The following is a 22,964-nucleotide window of genomic DNA, read 5'->3' on the forward strand; positions in this document are numbered from 1 at the left end:
TTTTAATTCATAAGTATGAGTTAGTATGAGATATTTAGACTAATTATTCAATAAAAACCTCTATCTCACAATTATGACTTTTTTAATCTCATAATTATAACAAAAAGTCTAAACTATGACATAAAAAGTCATTATGACATACTAATGCATAATTATGAGAATTTTGTTTTACAGTATGTCAATTATAATGTAAACTCAAAATTATGAGGAAAAGGTAACTTTTTATGTCAATTTCATCTTTTTAATCTCATAATTACGAGTTAGTATGTAATATATTTAGACTTTTTAAGTCATAATTACGATTTACCAAAGCATGATTTTTTCTTTTGTGGCGGAAACGGGCTTCAGTAATCAAACCCACATGACTGAAAGGAAACATCAGTGTGAAGAAAGGAAAGAGAAGCAGAAGATCTTTGGACGTCCCTCAACTTTCACAGAAGCTTCTTCAGGCGAGAAAGAGTCTCGTAGTTTCGGCAGAGGTCAGAGGAGGACCCGTTTGAAGACGCGTGTGGTTGAGGTAGAACGTTTCCCAGCAGCAGCAGGCGGACGGTCAGACTGAGGCACGGCTCTTTGGACGGAGTGGGAGGGGTTTAGGGAAGGGGGCGGAGTCTTCAGCTGCACACAGGCTAATGCGGTGAATTATTAATGACCAATCACTGATCATCTAACTATTAATCTGTTCAGTCACACAACACACATTTTTGGTTTAACAGGATCAAGTTCAGTTTGTTGTTCTAGTTAGTGACGTTACGTTTGAGGTTTGTTTGGAAACTCTGATGTGGTTTCAGTCGACAGCAGCTCTGTTCCAAACCCACACACACACACACACACACACACTGAACACGTCGTTAGCTGTAATTCAGCTATCTTCTAAGACACCTCGTTTACCTCATTCTGAAGCAGCATCACGTGTCCTTCACATTCATGCATTGGCAGACACTTTTATATGTGTGTGTATTTATGCATCAACATGCTGGATGTCAAACTCCTAATCAGTCTCTTATGATGTTGCATGATGGTCAGGATGCTGCCTGTGTAGCACACTAGGGTTTGGAACAGATCCGTGTGTCGCTCGTCATCAGAGGCACTGAAGTGTGTGACTGAGGTCATGTGAGTAAGGCTTTGGTGAGAGAGACACGGACGCTGTGCAGCTGAAGGGGTGGGGGTGGGGGGGGGGGGGCTTCATCCGGTGCCGGTGTCCGCCGGGCCGAGAGGTCGTGCTTCAATCATCACCTGACACTGAGGAACCGCCGCCTGACGCTCTGCTGCACCAGCCTGAGGAGAGCAGAGTTCATTTGAAGGATTAGTTCAGTTCAGAGTTAATATTTCCTGACAAGATGTTCATGTCTTTCTTTCTTCAGTTAAAGAAATGAAGGTTTTTGAGGAAATCATTCCAGGATTTTTCTCCATATAGTGGACTTCACTGGGGTTGAACGGGTTGAAGGTCCAAATGTCAGTTTCAGTGCAGCTTCAAAGAGCTCTACATGATCCCAGACGAGGAATAAGAGTCTGATCTACAGAAACCATCAGACATTTACTAAAAAAATAAACATTATATACTTTTTAACCACAAATGCTCGTCTTGCACTGCTCTGTGATGCTCCACGCATGACGTAATCATGTTGGAAAGGTCACGCATGACGTAGGAGGAAGTACTGTGGAAAACTCCATCTCATTTCCTCCTCAAAATCGTCCGACATCGTTGTTTTACCTTTCTTTGCAAAGGCCGTTTTGACACGTTCACACTGGATCGTTAATTATGACTTTTTATCATAATTATAACAAAAAGTCAAACCTAAGGCATAAAGTCAAAATTATGACATACCAATTCATAATTATGAGATAAAAAGTCAAAATTATGAGAAAAAAAGTGAAAACAATGACATAAAACCTATCTCACAATTGTCTTTTATCTCATAATTACAACAAAGTTGAAATTATGACATAAAAAGTCATTATGACACTAATTCATAAGATAAAACTTTGACAGTATGTCAATTTTAAAGTAAATTCGAAATTATGAGAAAAAGTAAGTTTTTATGTCAATTTCATCTTTTTAATCATAAGTATGAGTTAGTATGTAATATTTAGACTTTTTACGAGATAAAAACCTCTATCTCACAATTATGACTTTTTTAATCTCATAATTATAACAAAAAGTCTAAACTACGACATAAAAAATCATTATGACATAATAATTCATAATTATGAGAATTTAGTTTTACAGTATGTCAATTATAATGTAAAACTTTTATGTTTTTAACTGGATCTGTGCTTCCTCCTTCCTTTCCAACATGATTATGTCATGCGTGGAGCATCACAGAGCAGTGCAAGACGAGCATTTGTGGTTAAAAAGTATATAATGTTTATTTTTTTTTAGTAAATGTCCGATGGTTTCTCTAGATCAGACTCTTATTCCTCGTCTGGGATCATGTAGAGCTCTTTGAAGCTGCACTGAAACTGACATTTGGACCTTCAACCCGTTGAACCCCAGTGAAGTCCACTATATGGAGAAACATCCTGCAATGTTTTCCTCAAAAACCTTCATTTCTTTTCCACTGAAGAAAGAAAGACATGAACATCTTGGATGACATGGAGGAGAGTATTTTAATTCAGAAGTGAAATAATCCTTTAAACACGAGATTTAATGACATATGAGTGTGTGTTTTATTCACGGATGCTGTAATCGCGTGTTTTAGCTCAGGTTTACCCGTGACGTGAGCTCGATGGCGTCAGCCGTGCGGATGGTGACGTCTTTATCTGCGGTTTGTCCTCCTGACAGACTCCAGTTACCCGGAGAACCTTTATGACAGAAGAAACTACACACACACACACACACAGTCAGAGCGCTGTGGCAGTAAATCCCGGCTGTGAGTGTGACGGGATGAACTCCAGACGCACCTGTGACGGTAGCCGAACATCAGGAAGAGAGCGCAGAATATAATGCAGGCCATGCTGATGTGGATCCCGACCACCAATCCCGTCATGGAGCCCTCGCCATCCTGACGGCAGTTACACAGAGTCTGTCCTGCTGAGAGCACACACACACACACACACACACACACACACACACACACACACACACACACACACACACACACACACACACACACACACACACACACACACCTTCAGTGTCGTTCAGTCATCATCTCTGTCTCACATTTTAAAACCAATTAAGTGTAAAAATGTCTTTATTTTTTTATTTAGTCTAAAATTCAACAATATTTGATCTTCTAGATGCAGAGCCAGTGTGAGCAGTGTGACATCACTGTGGTCATGTGATCGCTGACGCTCTGGCTCCATCTAGTGTGTGTGACGTCACACTGCATTGCTTTCAGTCAATTTTTAAGATTTTCAGTTCAGAACTTCTACTAGACAAAAGAAATTTAGAGTAGGGGTTCAATCTTCAGCTGGCTGGCGGCAGCAGCCACTGACAGGTCACATGACCTGGTGGCAGCTGCCAGTCTGATTCTGGCAGGTCTGTCAGCGGTGGCTGGCAGAGTGTAACGCGTTCCTTATTTCTATCGTTGCATGGAAATACATAATTGTATTATTATTAATATCACATTATGACTCTATTCTTCTGTATAATTCATGTTTTAGATGGGTTTATCTCAATTAAAGCAGTAAAATGACCGTGATCTCAACTGGTGGAAAATGACGCTCAGCCCAGCCAGCCACTGCTGAGACGCGAGTATAACGCGCTCTCTAATCACTCTCGCTGCATGGAAATACATAATTTTATTATTATTAATACAGCTAATCTTATGACTATATTCTGTTGTATGGTTGGCGTTTCAGATGGGTTTACCTCAAATATATATACAATCTACTTAATGCTTTCTGTCCTCTGATTGACAGTACATAGCCTACATATGAAGTATGTGTAAGGCAAAAATGTACTGTACTGAAGCAACTTGATTATTCATATTTATACACACATGCACTGGGACTCGTGATTTTTATTTATACTGTACAAACTGTACATCCTCCCATATATATATATATATATATATATATATATATAATTAATGAGAAATGGACAAATAAATGTTACCCAAACGCCTGTTGTTTACATTAGCATTAAAAAATGTAAACATGTATTTTATTATTTTTAACATTAAAAAAAGAGGCATGAATAATTAGGTAAATCAAAGTTGCTGCATTCCACAAAATTTTTATCTTACACTTACTTACAAGCTAACACTCAACAACAACTTTTTAAACATGCAAATCCCCTCCAAATATTGTAAATATGTGAAACATATTTGTGAAACATGTTTTCTCAGAATATGAGCAGATTTACAGGTGGTCATGTTGCTTATGCTGCCCGTGACCTTAAAAGAAATGAACAAAGTCAATGTATCTAAATGTTTACATCAAACACACCTTTTTAAAATGAAATCAAGAAATGAGACCTAAACTTCCCCACAGCCGCTAAAATGATTGTATCCAGATTTAGGATTAATGTTGAGAAAGGGTCGTATTATTAGAATAATTCACGTTTTAATTGCCATTTTTATGCTATATATTATTGCATAACTCGTGTTATTACAAAACATAAAATCGTCACAACTATTAGCAGTATGCATACAAATTAGAATGATTTCTTTGGAATGACAGGCAACAGTGGCTGGATGGTTGAGCGTCCAGAAGCATATAGCAACCAGTTGAGATCACGGTCATTTGTATTGTATTTCCATGCAGCGAGAGTGATTAGAGAGCGCGTTATACTCGCGTCTCAGCAGTGGCTGGGCTGAGCGTCATTTTCCACCAGTTGAGATCACGGTCATTTCACTGCTTTAATTGAGATAAACCCATCTAAAACATGAATTATACAGAAGAATAGAGTCATAATGTGATATTAATAATAATACAATTATGTATTTCCATGCAGCGACAGAGATATAGGGAACGTGTTATACTCTGCCAGCCACCAGAACCTCTGACAGACCTCCCATAATCAGACTGGCAGCTGCCACCAGGTCACGTGACCTGTCAGTGGCTGCTACCGCCAGCCAGCTGAAGATTGAACCCCTACTGGAAATTTATCAGAAATAAAGTCACTGCTCACATGTGAAATATTTAATATGCAAATATCAGCAATTTCAGTTAAAGGGTTAGTTCACCCAAAAATGAAAATTCAGCTTAATAATATTAATACTAAACCACTGTACTCACATGAACTGATTTAAATATGTTTTTAGTACATTAATGGATCTTGAGAGAGGAAATGTCATTGCTGGCTATGCAGAGCCAACAGATATCATCAAAAATATCTTAATTTGTGTTCTGAAGATGAACGAAGGTCTTGCGGGTGTAGAACGACATGAGGGAGAGTAATTAATGACATTATATTCATTTTTGGGTGAACTAACCCTTTAATAATTATTTGTGGAAACATTTAAATGATTTTCACCCACATTTGTCGTATTAATTTCAAACCCTGAATATGAAGCATCACCTGCTGCATCTTTCCCGCTCTTTTCAGTCTCGGCCAATGAGACGAGTCGCTTGTTGCCAATGCTGTCGCCGTTACCATTAAAGGCAATGAGCTGGATCTCATACACTGCTGCGGCTTCTGCAACACACACACACACACACACACTGATGATTAGACGTGTCTGTGTGTGTGTGTGTGTGTGTGTGTGTGTGTGTGTGTGTGTGTGTGTGTGTGTGTGTGTGTGTGTGTGTGTGTGTGTGTGTGTGTGTGTGTGTGTGTGTGTGTGTGTGTGTGTGTGTGTGTGTGTGTGTGTGTGTGTGTGTGTGTGTGTGTGTGTGTGTGTGTGTGTGTGTGTGTGTGTGTGTGTGTGTGTGTGTGTGTGTGTGTGTGTGTGTGTGTGTGTGTGTGTGTGTGTGTGTGTGTGTGTGTGTGTCTGTGTGTGTGTGTGTGTGTGTGTGTGTGTGTGTGTGTGTGTGTGTGTCTGTGTGTGTGTGTGTGTGTGTGTGTGTGTGTGTGTGTGTGTGTGTGTGTGTGTGTGTGTGTGTGTGTGTGTGTGTGTGTGTCTGTGTGTGTGTGTGTGTGTGTGTGTGTGTGTGTGTGTGTGTGTGTGTGTGTGTGTGTGTGTGTGTGTGTGTGTGTGTGTGTGTGTGTGTGTGTGTGTGTGTGTGTGTGTGTGTGTGTGTGTGTGTGTGTGTGTGTGTGTGTGTGTGTGTGTGTGTGTGTGTGTGTGTGTGTGTACTGACCCAGGTTAGAGATGGTGTGTGTGTTGATGTGGGCAGGAAAGCGCTCTTCATGTCTGAACTCTTGTTGCGGCAGCATCCGATGAGACAGTTTATATCCCTCCACACGCCCTGCTTTAGCGGGAAGATCCCAGAACACCTGCATCGCTGTGCTGTTCAGGACCTTCGTGAAGAAACTGGGCATTGTGGGAGCTGAGAGACAGAAGTCACAGAGTCAGTGCATGTGATTGAACAAAAGACGTATCAAATATGATGAGCGTTTGATCACCGGCTCCGAGTGTGGTGGCGACGACGCTCCTGGACTGCTGGCTGGCTCCCAGCGGGGAATACGCTTTGACGTAGATGGAGAAGGTGGTGGAGGACTCCAGGTTAGTGAAGTCGTGCTGGAACGTGTCTTTGCTCACGGCCTCCTGGAGCTCGCTGCTGTCCGGCTCTGAAACACAAACACTCGTCACATCCATCCTCAGCCTGAGACAAACGCTCAAAGCGGCTGTGATCTCAACATTTAATGAGTTTATTCTCAACATTTTACTTTTTTTCTCAAAATGTATTGAGTTTTGTCCCAAAACATGACTTTAGTCTTAAAATTTAGACTTTATCCTAAACATTTTATTTTGACTTTTTTTCCCTCAAAATTTTAAATTTTTTCTCAAATCAAATTGAGTTTATCCACAAAATTTTATTTTGACTTTTTTCTCAAAATTTATTGAGTTTTGTCTTGAAACACGACTTTTTTCTCAAAATGTAACATTTTATTTTCGACATTGTATTTTGATTTTATTCTCAAAATTTATTGAGACGGCTCTATTCTAAACATTTTATTTCACCTTTTTTCTCAAAATGTAACATTTTTTCTTAAAATAAAACAAGTTAATTCACAAAATTTATGTTTTGACTGTTTTTTCTGAAATATTTAATGCATTTTGTCTTGAAACACAACTTTATTCTCAAAACAAAATGAGTTTATTCTCAAAATTTAACGAGTTTATTGTAAAATTTTATTTTGGCATTTTTCTCAAAATTTTACAATTTTTTTCTTGAAACAAAACAACTTTATTCTCAAAATTTAAAGAGTTTATTCTCAACAATTTATTTAAACTTTTTTCTCAAAATTTATCGAGTTTTGTCCCGAAACACGACTTTATTCTCAAAATTTAGACTTTATTCTGAACATTTTATTTTGACTTTTTTTTTTTTCAAAGTTTAAAATTGTTTCTCAAAACCAAACAAGTTTATTCTCAAAATTTAACGAGTTTATTCTCAAAATTTTATTTGGACTTTTTTCTCAAAATGTAACAATGTTTTTCTTGAAACAAAATGACTTTTTCTCAACATTTTATTTTTTTCGAGAAAAACGTCGTTAAATTATGAGAACAAATTCGTTAAATTATGAGAAAAAAGTTGTTAAATTTCGAGAAAAAAGTCATTAAATTATGTAATTTAACGACTTTTTTCTCATAATTAAATGTGTTTATTCTCAACATTTTATCTCAACCTTTTTCCTGAAATTTAACAAGTTTTTTCCCGAAATTTAACAACTTTAATCTCGAGATGGTTTTATTTTTTTTGCTTGGCCCTAAATTCTCTTCCGTAGTTTTGTCCCAAAACATGGCTTTATTCTAAACATTCTAAAAATGTAACATTTTATTCACAAAATTTAGTTTTGACCGTTTTTTCTGAAATATTTAATGCATTTTGTCCTGAAACACAACTTTATTCTCAAATTGTAATAATTTTATTTTTGACATTGTATTTCGATTTTTTTCTCAAAATTTAGACTTTATTCTGAACATTTTATTTTGACTTTTTTTTTCTCAAAGTTTAAAATTTTTTCTCAAAACAAAACAAGTTTATTCTCAAAATTTAACGAGTTAATTCTCAAAATTTTATTTGGACTTTTTTCTCAAAATGTTTTTTCAGTTCTCGGTCAGCTCTCGGTCAGTCGTCTCACCGCCCAGTTTGCGGATGTGCAGCACGTATCCGATGATGCCGTCGGTGACGTGCGGCTCCGGCTGCTTCCAGCGGATCCGTAGGGAGCTGGTGGAGAGCGGCGTGGCCGTCAGGTCCTGAGGGGCTTCTGGGAGCTCGACGGACTGAGAGACGGCGAGGCGAGCGCTGGCCTGGTTGGTTCCGGCGCTGTTCTCGGCGATGCACTGATAAATGGCCTCGTCTTCGGCCGTGATGCGCGTCACAGCCAGAGTACTGCAGATCGACACACACGCTCAAAGATCTCACTGATTTACATCACAAGCTGCAGAATTTCATACAAACATCAGCATCTGCAGCACATTTTTGCTGTTTGAGCCTCTGAATATTCTCACTATATCAGACTATATCAGGGATAAAAGCCAAACAAAACACATGAACACTTTTTATGTTCTGTCTAAAGGTTCAATAAAATGTTCCATTTCAAAAACACGCCCTTTTCCTGAGTGTTATTTCAGGCTCACCTGTTGTTGTTGCTGAGTTTGACGTTGTCTCCCGGCGTGAGGATCTTGCCGTTCTTCAGCCAGATCAGGTGCGGATCGGGAACGCCTTGAGCCTGACAGGTGAAGACGGCACTGCTGCCCGCCGGCTTCGACAGAGACTGCGGCCACTGCAGGAACTCAGGCGGAGCTGAACGCCACAGAGACAGCCAATCACAGAGAGCTCATTAACTGATCATGCTTCCAGCAGCAGAATGTGTTTTTGTGTCTGTCAAAGTTCATTCGTACATTAATGTGTGAAACAATAATGATGGACGGATGGATAGATAGATCGATTACAGAAGAGGATCGGGGCCTAGTAATTAAAAATAAAACCATCTCGAGATTAAACTCATTAAATGTCTAGAAAAAAAGTCGAAATACATTGAGAATAAAATCATTACATTTCAAGAAAAAGTCAAAATAAAATGTCAAGAATAAACTTATTGAATTTTGAGAATAAAGTCATTGTATTTCGACTTTTTTTAAAATTTAACGAGTTTATTCTCAACATTTTATTTTGACTTTTTTCTCAAAATTGAATGAGTTTTGTCTCGAAATGACTTTATTCTCGAAATTTAATATTTTTTATTCTAAACAGAATTTAAAGAGTTTTGTCTCAAAACAAAACAACTTTATTCTAAAAAAAAATTAGTTTTGTCTCAAAACAAAATAACTTTATTCTCAAAATTTAATATTTTTTATTCTAAATATTGTTTTTTCTCAGAATTTAAAGAGTTTTTTCTTGAAACCAAATAACTTTATTCTCAAAATTTAACAATTTTACAGTTTTTTTCAGTCTCTTTGGTGCATTTCTCACATCACTATTTACATTTGCACAACAGTTAGTTCAACCTCCACAACATTTAGTCATTTGTGCACATCATAGTTTCTCATTCCTTCGAACAAATTGCAAATGCTTTTGGACATGCATCAATTGCTTTCATACGACTCTCTGCTGTTTTATAACATTATCATTTGCTTATGTCATGTCAGTCAAAATTAACTATACTTGTGAATGCTGAATAGTCATTCCATATAAAACTAATAGTCCTCATTTCATTGCTTGAGTCATTACATACAAAAATGTTGAACTAGTTGTCAAAATCTGTCAAGCAAATTTTACACATTTTTTAAAATCTTTTTTTTTTCCTGAAAATGTCTCCTAAATTGATCAATTTCTCTCAAGTGAATCTCAACTTTCACTGATAAGAAGGGGTGTGTGAAGCATTAGTTGCAACCAATGATAAGCCACTTCTCTACAATCACTGTCAGAGCTGAATCCCATAAACTCCCACTTTACAAGCATATATGAACCAAGCAGGACCATTTCTACAATACTGTGACACAGAAATGGAAGGTCAGCCTCGTGAAAGAGGGGTGAGGGTGCGGGGAGGAAGAGGAAGAAGAGGCCAATAGGCAGATCAGATGGTGTCAGGACTTTATCTTGATGACACTGACACTTTCATTGACACGAATACTTGCTTTTGAGGAATGACCTATCCATTGACACGCTTTTGCAGGTTATCAACTAGGTTTTGCAGTTTGTACTGATTGTTTTGAGAACTGCATTAACTGTTGTGCAAATGTAAATAGTGATGTGAGAAATGCACCAAAGCGACTGAGAAAAACTGTAATATTTCTTTCTGCTTTCTAAATACTGATCAGAAATCATGTCATTTGTTCATTTTCTAAGTATTTTTCTATAAACTACATGTTTTACAGCTATATAATATTTTTCTTAACACAGATTTTTATGTTTCGAAGGGGATCGTCATATTTACCAGACGTTTCTATAAACAGTGAATTTATACAACTGTGTTTTCTGTCCTAAAATCCCCCGTCCAGCATCAATCTAGACCACAAACCCCCACCCGTACGCATCATTTCCTGGAGGCCTGCTGGAATGAGGTCAGGGGTCAGAGGTGAGAGGTGATCCGTCACTCAGACACATTAATTCCTCCCCCTCCGCTTCGCTTTCTTCTATTATCCATCTGTCCATCTACTCAAATAAAACAATACCATAAAATCCTCTCCAGTGTGTGTTTGTGTTTGTGACACACGTGTGATCTTGAGTGTGTGTTTGTGGCTTCCTGTAGGGTGTGTGTGCATTTCCTGTCTTTTATCCTCTATTATGTTATTAAGTATGAAATGTGTCACATTTGGAAGCTCGTTTCTGCCACAGAAAAAAACATCATTTTGACTTTTTATCTCACAATTCTAAAAAAAAAAGTCATAACTGTGAGATAAAAAAAGTCGCAGTTTTCCATAGTCACATGTTTTTGAGAAAACACACAAACACGCATCTGTCCGTCTGGTTGTAGTGTGTGTGTGTGTGTGTGTGTCTGTATCGCAGATGCTGCTCAAGACCAGACGACACGCATCATCTACATGCTCCGCCCATATGCTAATGAGGCCAGAGGTGAGCTCATCACTGCAGCTGATCTGAGTTCAGTCCTCATCTATGACTCTCGTTCTCTCAGATGAGTTTCTGTGCAAATACACTCTTCCAGCGTGTTCTGCTGATCTGATCTGGAGCTGAAGTCAATCAATAAATGGTTTAATATATGAATGAGCCACAGCACATTTCTGAGATGTGTCAGAGGTCATGGGGGTGGTGGGGTCAGAGGTCACAGTCTTTGTTATTGTCTCAGTGCTCAGTCTGTGTCAGAAATGAAGCGAATCTTTGGTTCGGAATTGTTCAATATCTGCATAACAGGAAGTCCATCACTAGTGATGTTTCCATCTAAAGTTGAGAATATGGCATAAAACATTTGAGAATAAAGCATAATTCATGTGTTTAAGAGAACAAAATCATCACTTCCTGGGAAACTGGCACAAAATATCAGTAACAAAATGTAAGTTTTTTTCTGATGACAGACTTTGACTTTCACAACCACCAAACAAAGATTTGAGATGCTGCGATGCGATTGGTCCGCTGGTTAGTCCAGTTATCCAAATGTCTAGTTACGTGTGTGTGTGTGTGTGTGTGTGTGTGTTGTACCTTGCACCACCAGTCGTCCCAGCGCAGTTCTCCTCATTCTGGTTCCGGGTCGGTTAGCGGAGCAGACGTAGACACCCGAGTGCTGCAGAGACACGTCTGAGATGATGAGGTTCCCGCTGCCCAGCACCTGAATGCCCTCCACACCGATAGAGCGGCCGTCTGACCCACACAAACACACACATCCGCCATTTTAAGTCATCTTAAAGCTTTCACCCTGCTGCAGAAGTGCTGATCTGATATAGTTTTTACCCAGCCTGCTCCAGGACACAATGGGCCGCGGGTTCCCAGTGGCGATGCACTCCAAGATGGCCGTCTGGTGAACATTGAGAGTGAGATTCTGAGGCCCGGACAGAATCACTGGCTCCTTATAGAGACGATTCGCTGCAACTGAGAGGGAGAGAGTGAGACAGATACTCAGAGGTTCAGATCGGGTCATCAGACGGAAGGATGGGCGTCGTCTGTACCTGTGACTGACAGCTGGGCCTCGTGACTGTAGCGAGTGTTGGCGATGTTTTTAGCGACGCAGCGGTACCCGCCGCTGTCGGTCCGGCGCACTCCTGTGATGTGCAGGATACCGTTGGGCAGGAGAGTGTACCTGAACACACACACGACACCAGAACCGAGTAAACACACGCTCACGCCGACAACAGTAAACACAACCATAACGTTTATCCAGCTGACGAACGATAAAAACATTGACAGCCAATCAGAATCCATATAATAATAATTATCGTTATTGTTATTTTTATAGTTATCGTTATAGTTATCATTATCTTTATAGTCACGTTATACTTATCGTTATAGTCAGCGGGTGTGGACACTAATATAGTTATAATTATAGTTATCATTATAGTTATAATTATCATTATAGTTATAGTTATAATTATAGTTATCGTTATAATTATCGTTATAGTCTTGTTATAGTTATCGTTATAGTTATAATTATCGTTACAGTTATTGTTATCATTATCTTTATAGTCTTGTTATGCTTATAGTTATTGTTATAGATATAATTATTGTTATAGTTATCGTTATCATTATCTTTATAGTCTTGTTATACTTATAGTTATCGTTATAGATACAATTATCGTTATAGTTATCGTTATCATTATCTTTATAGTCTTGTTATACGTATAGTTATCGTTATAGTTATAATTATTGTTACAGTTATCGTTATCATTATCTTTATAGTCTTGTTATGCTTATAGTTATTGTTATAGATATAATTATTGTTATAGTTATCGTTATCATTATCTTTATAGTCTTGTTATGCTTATAGTTATTGTTATAGATATAATTATTGTTATAGTTATCATTATTATTATCTTTATAGTCTTGTTATACTTAGAGTTATCGTTATAGTTATCGTTATAGATATAATTATCGTTATAGTTATCGTTATAGATATAATTATCGTTATAGTTATTGTTATCATTATCTTTATAGTCTTCTTATACTTACTGTTATTATTATAGTCAGCTGATATAGTTATTATAGTTATCATTATAGTTATCATCATAGTTATAATTATCGTTATAGTTATCGATATCATTATCAGCTGGTGTGGACGCTAATATAGTTATTATAGTTATCGTTATAGTTATAATTATCGTTATAGTTATCGATATCATTATCAGCTGGTGTGGACGCTAATATAGTTATTATAGTTATCTTTATAGTTATCATTATAGTTATAATTATCGTTATAGTTATCGATATCATTATCAGCTGGTGTGGACGCTAATATAGTTATTATAGTTATCGTTATAGTTATCATTATAGTTATAATTATCATTATAGTTATCGATATCATTATCAGCTGGTGTGGACGCTAATATAGTTATCGTTATAGTTATCATTATAGTTATAATTATCGTTATAGTTATCGATATCATTATCAGCTGGTGTGGACGCTAATATAGTTATTATAGTTATCGTTATAGTTATCATCATAGTTATAATTATCGTTACAGTTATCGATATCATTATCAGCTGGTGTGGACGCTAATATAGTTATCGTTATAGTTTCGTTACATCTTTGTAAACACCAACACATTTTAAGTCTGCAGTCCTGTTCAATATGCTTCATACATTCCTGCGTTTGTTTCAGGCTTCATTAGTGTACGTGTGTTTGTGTCTGACCTGATATCATCGGCGCTGAGAGTCGTTCTGTTTCGTTCCCAGGTGATGTTGGCCTCGGGGACGCCGCTGACCGCGCAGTGAAATCGAGCGACTCCGCCCTCGTCCACGCTCATGGATTCCGGGTGCGTGTGGAACTTGGGCAGCGCTGAGAGAGAAAACAAAATATTTTGTCACATGATAGTTTTTTTTCTCACAGTTTCTGAAACGGCTCGATCAAAGATTCAGACTCTCTAAACCTGAGAGCCTGCTCTGCTCTGATTGGTCAGATGGCCCAGTCTGCTGTGATTGGTCAGAAACCAAACGCTCATTAGCATATCTGAATTTCAGCACTCGATACACAGAAACTATTGAGATCTCAGATTCTTGAGGAGTGTGTTTGCGTCACTCACAGGCCAGCTGGACGTGCGCCTTGCGGCTGATGAGGAGCCCGTATCGGTTCTGCGCCGCACAGTCGTACTCGCCCGCGTCGCTCTCGTCACCGTCGCGCCGCTTCTGGAAGTTCCGGATCAGGAGGGTCCCGTTATCCAGCACGGCTGCTCGCGCTCCGAGAGCTACCGGAACGCCGTTCCGCCGCCAGGTAATCGTGATAGGCCCCTCCCCCTCCACCTGACAGTCCAGCATGAGGGGGCGGTCCCTCACGGCAATGACATCACTGGGTTCTTTGATGAAGGCCAACTCTGAAGCTCCGCCCAAACCTGCAGGACAAGAGCAGGAGAACATGATGATGAGGAATAAAACAGAGACTGATCCGCCTGATTAATCTGAGAGGAACTGAGGCTTACGAACTATTTGTGATGATGAAGATGATGAAGATGATGAAGATGATGAAGATGATGATGATGATGCATCATAGGGGATGATGACATCCTGATGGAGTAAAACTGTTACTCATATTCATGTAATGGAGAAGCAAAATAACACAAGATAAGAAATCTTGTTTAATAAGAAACAAGAAATAAGAGTTCATTCATAAATCAGATCAAAAGATGGGGTCAGAAAAATAAACTTAATTCAAAGGAAAACAACTGAATCACTTCTGACCCATTGGCAGATATTTGTTCTTGGTTTGAGCATAAAAAACAGACTCAAACACCCAATAAAAGCACAAACAGCAGTATCAGTTGTCAGTGCAGGTTGGTGGTTCTGGTTGGATTTAGAGCGTCTTAAATCAAAGTGATTCATCTCCACTGAACTTAAACTTGACTTTCAGGCATCTGATTGATGGCTCTTTCAGAAGCACTCACACAAACACACACAAAACCCCTCCATCAGCCCAAAACAGCCACACAATGCTGCTCCACCCCACCCCCTGAAAAACACACCCTCCATAACTGCCCCTGCCCCATCATTCTGCCCCGTCTGAAGAGCCATCTGCCCCTCCTCCGCCCCGTGGCGCTGCGCTTCTCTTTCACAGTGGCGTGAGGGTGACTTTCCCATGCCACACCATCACTCAAACACGGCCGCCCCCCTCGCAGCTGCCAAACACACACAACAAAACACTCCAGTCACACTTGAACTTGAACGCGCTCGCACGTGAAATCCAGACTTCTGCACCTCTGCCTTCCGTCTGGCATCTGGGTCGACGGTCTGACCTCGTCACATGACCTCAGGTCAGATCAGGTGTCTTCAGATGGTCCCTCAGACTCTCTCTGACAGGAATCACTCCGATCAAACCAAACATCACCAAAGAATCAAACAGGAGCAAAAGAGCAGCTTCCTGCTGGATTCATGTGGTTTAACGCCCATTCACCACAACAACCATAACTGTAATGATAACTATAATAACTATAAATATAACAAACTAAAGTGATTACTAACAATAACTACGATAACTATAGTGATAACTATAATGATAACAGGCGATATCTAGTGATAACTAACGATAAATATAATGATGAATATAATAATAACTAACGATATATATTGATAAATAACAATATAGTAATAACTATAATGATAACAAACGATATCTAGTTATAACTAACGATAAGTATAGTGATAACTATAGTGATAACTAACGATAAATATAGTGATGACTATAATAATAACTAACAATATCTAGTGATAACTATAATGATAACAAGCGATAAATATAGTGATAACTATAATGATAACAGGCGATATCTAGGGATAACTAACGATAAATATAATGATGAATATAATAATAACTAACGATAAATATAGTGATAAATAACAATAAATATAGTAATAACTATAATGATAACAAACGATATCTAGTTATAACTAACGATAAATATAGTGATAACTATAGTGATAACTAACAATAAATATAGTGATAACTATAATAATAACTAACAATATCTAGTGATAACTATAATGATAACAAGCGATATCTAGTTATAACTAACGATAAATATAGTGATAACTATAATGATAACGATATCTAGTGATAACTATAATGATAACAAACGATTTCTAGTGATAACTAACGATAAATATAGTGATAACTATAATAACTAACAATATCTAGTGATAACTAATGATAAATATAGTGATGACTATAATAATAACTAACGATAAATATAGTGATAACTAACGATAAATATAGTGATAGCAATAATGATAACTAACGATATCTAGTGATAACTAACAATAAATATAGTGATGACTATAACAATAACTAACGATATCTAGTGATAACTAACGAGAAATATAGTGATAACTATAATGATAAGAAACAATATCTAGTAATAACTTACGATAAATATAGTGAAGAATATAATGATAACAAGTGATATCTAGTGATAACTAACAATAACTATAGTGATAACTATAATAATAACTAATAATAAATATAGTGATAAATATAGTAATAACTAACGATATTTATAGTGATAACTAATGATAAATATAGTGATAACTATAATAATAACTAACGATAAATATAGTGATAAATAACAATAAATATAGTGATGAATATAATAATAACTAATGATAAATATAGTGATAACTAATGATAAATATAGTGATGACTAACGATATTTATAGTGATAACTAACAATAAATTAAGGGATGACTAACGATAACTATAGTGATAACTATAATAATAACTAACGATAAATATAGTGATGACTAATGATCAATATAGTAATAACTAACGATATTTATAGTGATAGCGAACGATAAATTAAGTTATGACTAACAATAATTATAGTGATAACTAAAATAAGAACTAACAATAAATATAGTGATAACTAACGATAAATATAGTGATAACTATAATAATAACTAACGATAAATATAGTGATAAATAACAATAAATATAGTGATGAATATAATGATAACTAATGATAAATATAGTAATAACTAACGATAAATATAGTGATAACTAACGATAAATATAGTGATAACTATAATAATAACTAACGATAAATATAGTGATAAATAACAATAAATATAGTGATGAATATAATGATAACTAATGATAAATATAGTAATAACTAACAATATTTATAGTGATAACTAACGATAAATTAAGTGATGACTAACGATAACTATAGTGATAACTATAATAATAACTAACGATAAATATAGTGATGACTAATGATAATAACAATAACTATAGTGATAACTATAATAATAACTAACGATAAATATAGTGATAACTAATTATAATAACTAACGATAACTATAGTGATAAATAACAATAAATATAGTGATGAATATAATGATAACTAATGATAAATATAGTAATAACTAACAATATTTATAGTGATAACTAACGATAAATTAAGTGATGACTAACGATAACTATAGTGATAACTATAATAATAACTAACGATAAATATAGTGATGACTAATGATAAATATAGTAATAACTAAAGATATTTATAGTGATAACTAACGATAAATTAAGTGATGACTAACGATAACTATAGTGATAACTATAATAATAACTAACGATAAATATAGTGATAACTAATGATAATAACTAACGATAACTATAGTGATAAATAACAATAAATATAGTGATGAATATAATGATAACTAATGATAAATATAGTAATAACTAACAATATTTATAGTGATAACTAACGATAAATTAAGTGATGACTAACGATAACTATAGTGATAACTATAATAATAACTAACGATAAATATAGTGATGACTAATGATAATAACAATAACTATAGTGATAACTATAATAATAACTAACGATAAATATAGTGATAACTAATGATAATAACTAACGATAACTATAGTGATAAATAACAATAAATATAGTGATGAATATAATGATAACTAATGATAAATATAGTAATAACTAACAATATTTATAGTGATAACTAACGATAAATTAAGTGATGACTAACGATAACTATAGTGATAACTATAATAATAACTAACGATAAATATAGTGATGACTAATGATAATAACAATAACTATAGTGATAACTATAATAATAACTAACGATAAATATAGTGATAACTAATGATAATAACTAACGATAACTATAGTGATAAATAACAATAAATATAGTGATGAATATAATGATAACTAATGATAAATATAGTAATAACTAACAATATTTATAGTGATAACTAACGATAAATTAAGTGATGACTAACGATAACTATAGTGATAACTATAATAATAACTAACGATAAATATAGTGATGACTAATGATAAATATAGTAATAACTAAAGATATTTATAGTGATAACTAACGATAAATTAAGTGATGACTAACGATAACTATAGTGATAACTATAATAATAACTAACGATAAATATAGTGATAACTAATGATAATAACTAACGATAACTATAGTGATAAATAACAATAAATATAGTGATGAATATAATGATAACTAATGATAAATATAGTAATAACTAACAATATTTATAGTGATAACTAACGATAAATTAAGTGATGACTAACGATAACTATAGTGATAACTATAATAATAACTAACGATAAATATAGTGATGACTAATGATAATAACAATAACTATAGTGATAACTATAATAATAACTAACGATAAATATAGTGATAACTAATGATATCTATAATGATATCTAACAATAAATATATAATGATAGCTATAACATTAAAGCTTTATGGTTATAGTTATTGTTGTTGGTGTGAACGGCCTTTAGTGAAGTAGAATGTGTGTGTGTTCAGAAAACTGTAGCATCATTCCTGCAGTGTACAGTACACACACACAATATAAAACACAGTTCTTTATCCCACAATGCAATGCAAAAATCCTTCCATCGAGACTCGTCATGTGATCAGACAGGAATGCTGGAGTGTGGCTGTGGTTAAATGAGATTCAGCAGTAGTGTCTAAAGCCGCAGCTGTTTCTCTTCCACAATAGCAGAGCATCTTCAGCGTAAACACTGGAGAATCCCGCCTCCCCTGCGGGTGTCATTCATGAGGAGCGGCTCCGCCCCCGCGGCAGACTGTGACCTCAGCACCTAAAGGTCATGAGAATCAGCCGCTCCTCCTCCTGCTCTCTTTATTGTCTTCTGGAGTGGCCGTGAACTTCAGCGGCCGTATGAAGACTGTGAAATACTCCATTAATCGCCACTCCGAGGCATCTGCTGGTCAGAGCGTGAAGCGCTGCGTCTGTGTGGCCGTGTGACCCGAGGAAAACATCTACAGCATCAAACAAACTGATCTATCAGACCAGCGTTCAATAAAGTGCCACAGATCTTCTTAATCAATAACACTGTTCACTAGGCCATGGACAAGAAGAAGAAGTACCATGGTATATTTGTGGATTCTGCACTTTGAAGTAACATGCAAATATGATGATATGATGATATATGAATATGCTAATGACTCAATCTGGACACGCGTCACTGAATCTGTTTGTCATGAGCTGAAACACCTTCTCATCTACTGAAACTAATTATAGAATTATATAGTAAATACTATCAAAATAACAAAAAAAAACTAACTAGAAAAAGATGCAATGTTAAATGTTGATGAATATGTAGATAAATTGTTGAAATATTAATTTAAAATCTCAAGAAAATATTTGAGCTCAAAGAGGTTCGACTGACAAAAGACTGAGACAAAAGAACTTATAAAAGTATAATATCACATTTAATTTTTTTTTAAATTTAATGTTAATCAAATAAATGTTCTGCTCGCAGCAGTGTTTAAAGCATCCCATGATGCACCTGATGATTAAAAGTTTATAATTAATTTAAATGTTTTTTTTTTTAATTCACTAAAGCTGCTTTTATTTGATTAAAAATAAATACAGTAAAATTGTGAAATATTATTACAATGTAAATCAGCTGTTTTCTATGTGAATATATAGTAAAATATAATTTATTCATGTGATCAAAGCTGAATTTATTTGATTAACAATACAGTAAAAATCACAAAATATTTTTACAATTTAAAATATCTGTTTTCTATGTGAATATATAGTAAAGTGTAATTTATTCCTGTGATCAAAGCTGAATTTATTTGATTAAAAATACAGTAAAAATCACAAAATATTTTTACAATGTAAATCAGCTGTTTTCTATGTGAATATATAGTAAAGTGTAATTTATTCCTGTGATCAAAACTGAATTTATTTGATTAAAAATACAGTAAAAATCACAAAATATTTTTACAATGTAAATCAGCTGTTTTCTATGTGAATATATAGTAAAGTGTAATTTATTCCTGTGATCAAAGCTGAATTTTCAGCATCATTACTCCAGTCTTCAGTGTCACATGATCCTTCAGAAATCATTCTGATATGATTTGATGATCCGTTATTATATTAACTTGTTCAATATTAATGCACTATATTGATTCTATATCTTAAATTGATCAAAAGTGACAGTAAAGACATTTATAATGTCACAAATATTCTATTTCAAAAAAGTGCTGAACTTTCTATTCATCAAAGAAACCTGAAAAATAAAATGTATCGAAGTTTCCACAAAAATACTGTTTTCAACATTGATAAATGAGAACGGAGCAGCAATGACTATGGTTTGTTAGGAGAGGACAATATACTGAAAAACTGGAATCTGAGGGTGCAAAAAAATATTGAGAAAATCGCCTTTAAAGTCCAAATGAAGTCCTCAGCAGTGCATATCCACTCACAATATTATATTTACGGTAGGAAATTTACAAAATATCTTCACAGAACATGATCTTTTCTTAATATCCTAATGATTTTTGGCATAAAAGAAAAATCGATAATTTTGACACATACTATGTATTATTGGCTATTGCTACAAAGACACCCATGTGACCTATGACTGGTTTTGTGCTCCAGAGTCACACATTAGAATGATTTCTGAAGGATCATGTGAAGTTTGAACAGGTTTTAATCACAGTCTCAGAGCCGCAGATGATTCAGATAGAGTCGTCTGTCCTGATTCTTCACGCTCTCAGACTCTCAGCGGGAGAATCGAGCCTCTAAAGACACTCACAGCGGCTCGATCCTCTCGTCCGTCTCAATTAACACTCATTAATACGACCATCAGCGCCGTGTGTGTGTGTGAGAGAGATTCTGCTGTGAGAGTTTGTGTCCAATATTCTATAATCTGGACATTTCACAGAGACATTACATGTGTGCGTGTGTGTGTGTGTGTGTGTGTGTGTGTGTGTGTGTTTATGTGTGTGCGTGTGTGTGCGTGTGTGTGTGTGTGTGTGTGTGTGTGCGTGTGTGTGTGTGACAAATTATCATATTCATGACACTGATCTGGTTCCCACAGTGCTGAATAGAGTCTGGTGCTAATTAGGAAAATGAAGCAGTCGCTGCTCACGTGTGTGTGTGTGTGTGTGTGTGTGTGATGCATAAACACAGAAGAGGGTTTGACCACAGACACAAGCAGTGTAGATCTTTTGGATTAACCTTGTGAACCCCGTGCGGCCTGTGTGTGTGTGTGTGTGTGTGTGTGTGTGTACAGCAGCTGCCTCACAGGATTATGGGCCCTTATAATGAGATCTCAATCACCCCCCACCCAGTCTGACCCCGACCCTAAAGACCCAGTCATATGATAATAAAGGTCAGGTCAAAGGTCAGGGTCAGTGTCTGGCTCAGGTCTGTCTGTCTCACTCTCATGAACATGAACTTCAACTGAATCAGAATCAGAGCTGAAGCTCCTGTAGCGACTCTGAATCAACTGAATCGTTCAGTCACTGGAGATTCATTCTGCACTCAAACATGACTGAAACTACAAAGAAATCAGTGCTGCAACACAATAAAGCACTAATATAATATATATATATGATCTGGTTGAAGTTTTCAAATCTCAGTGAAGCTTCAAACTCATGACAGATCTGAAGCAAACACAGACTAATCAATAGATTCATTATCAAAAGAACTGTTAGTTGCAGCACTAATATAAATATATAAATTAATGATCAATATAACATGCAAGCATCAGTATACAGGTCAGACTAATGACTCATTAAAGTCATTATGAGCAGCAGTGTTCACATGATCAGTTATTAGTTCTGATATATTATAGATATTTTCCTGAACTGCACAAAGAATCATGATCTGCTGAAACACTGACAGAAATCAAGTTGTTCAGAGCCTCACCTGAGAGAGAGAAGAGGAGCAGCAGGACTGAGAGTCTCTTCATCATTTCATCCTCAGATCACACGATATTCCTCGATATTCCTCTCAGAGTCACTGAACGCGTCTGAGTCTCTCCTCATGTGCTGATGCTCCAGACTCCAGCAGGGGCGGGGCCACGAGTCATCAGCCAATCAGAGAGCAGCGGGAGACAAGAACACGCCCCTGACAGAGAGGTACTGGGATGCTACAGATGATCACATGTTTCCTACTGTAAATGGGTAATTTTTGTTAATGATTGCCACCTTTTCTTTTAATAATACATTATTTATGAAATTAAGAAGACATTTAATACTTTATATATATATTATATATTTCTATTTTCTTATAAAATGTATACAATTTTCTTACAATAATGTATTAAAATAGCAAACATGTCAAACTAATTTCATAAACTTCCTTACATTATATGTATATTTCTTTATAATTTCTTATATAAAATTATTTTAAAAATACATATAAAAATATCAACTGTCTCAAGCTAATTACACACACACATATAAACATATAAATAATAATATGTTTATATACATAATGCATATATAAAATATATCTGATGTGCATTCATAAAACTTTTAATATATATATATATATATAT

At 35.7% G+C, this 22,964-nt stretch overlaps 1 protein-coding gene across 5 annotated transcripts; it reads right to left on the reverse strand.

The window, feature by feature from the left end:
- Positions 1-67: 67 nt before the first annotated feature.
- On the reverse strand, positions 68-22,842 carry LOC137028856 (immunoglobulin superfamily DCC subclass member 3). Of its 5 annotated transcripts, none has more exons than XM_067398195.1 (15): positions 22,331-22,842; positions 14,584-14,664; positions 14,187-14,492; positions 13,798-13,942; positions 12,120-12,250; positions 11,905-12,042; positions 11,656-11,814; positions 8,637-8,802; positions 8,138-8,388; positions 6,455-6,619; positions 6,190-6,378; positions 5,468-5,584; positions 2,902-3,031; positions 2,711-2,819; positions 68-1,275 (listed from the first exon to the last, which is right to left on the reverse strand). In XM_067398195.1, exons 3-15 carry the CDS (start codon positions 14,416-14,418, stop codon positions 1,183-1,185), a joined length of 2,025 nt encoding a protein of 674 aa, XP_067254296.1. In that variant the 5' UTR covers positions 14,419-14,492; positions 14,584-14,664; positions 22,331-22,842; the 3' UTR covers positions 68-1,182. The 5 variants fall into 5 exon arrangements, with proteins under 5 accessions (XP_067254296.1, XP_067254277.1, XP_067254267.1 ...); XM_067398176.1 differs by having other exon boundaries at positions 2,902-3,028; positions 14,580-14,678; XM_067398166.1 differs by having other exon boundaries at positions 14,580-14,678.
- Between the last annotated feature and the right edge of the window lie 122 nt (positions 22,843-22,964).

The sequence above is a fragment of the Chanodichthys erythropterus genome, chromosome 2 (genome assembly GCF_024489055.1).
Source record: "Chanodichthys erythropterus isolate Z2021 chromosome 2, ASM2448905v1, whole genome shotgun sequence".
In the NCBI taxonomy this organism is placed as follows: domain Eukaryota; kingdom Metazoa; phylum Chordata; class Actinopteri; order Cypriniformes; family Xenocyprididae; genus Chanodichthys; species Chanodichthys erythropterus.

What these genes read in the sequence shown, in the direction of transcription:
- LOC137028856 (XM_067398166.1), bottom strand. Translation starts at nt 22,376, where the DNA reads ATGATGAAGAGACTCTCAGTCCTGCTGCTCCTCTTCTCTCTCTCAG. An exon ending in GCACATCCGCAAACTGGGCG is followed by an intron (nt 6,620 to 8,137) that starts GTGAGACGACTG and finishes TTTGTGTTTCAG; the next exon opens with AGCCGGACAGCAGCGAGCTC. An exon ending in CCATCGAGCTCACGTCACGG is followed by an intron (nt 1,276 to 2,710) that starts GTAAACCTGAGC and finishes TGCTCTCCTCAG; the next exon opens with GCTGGTGCAGCAGAGCGTCA.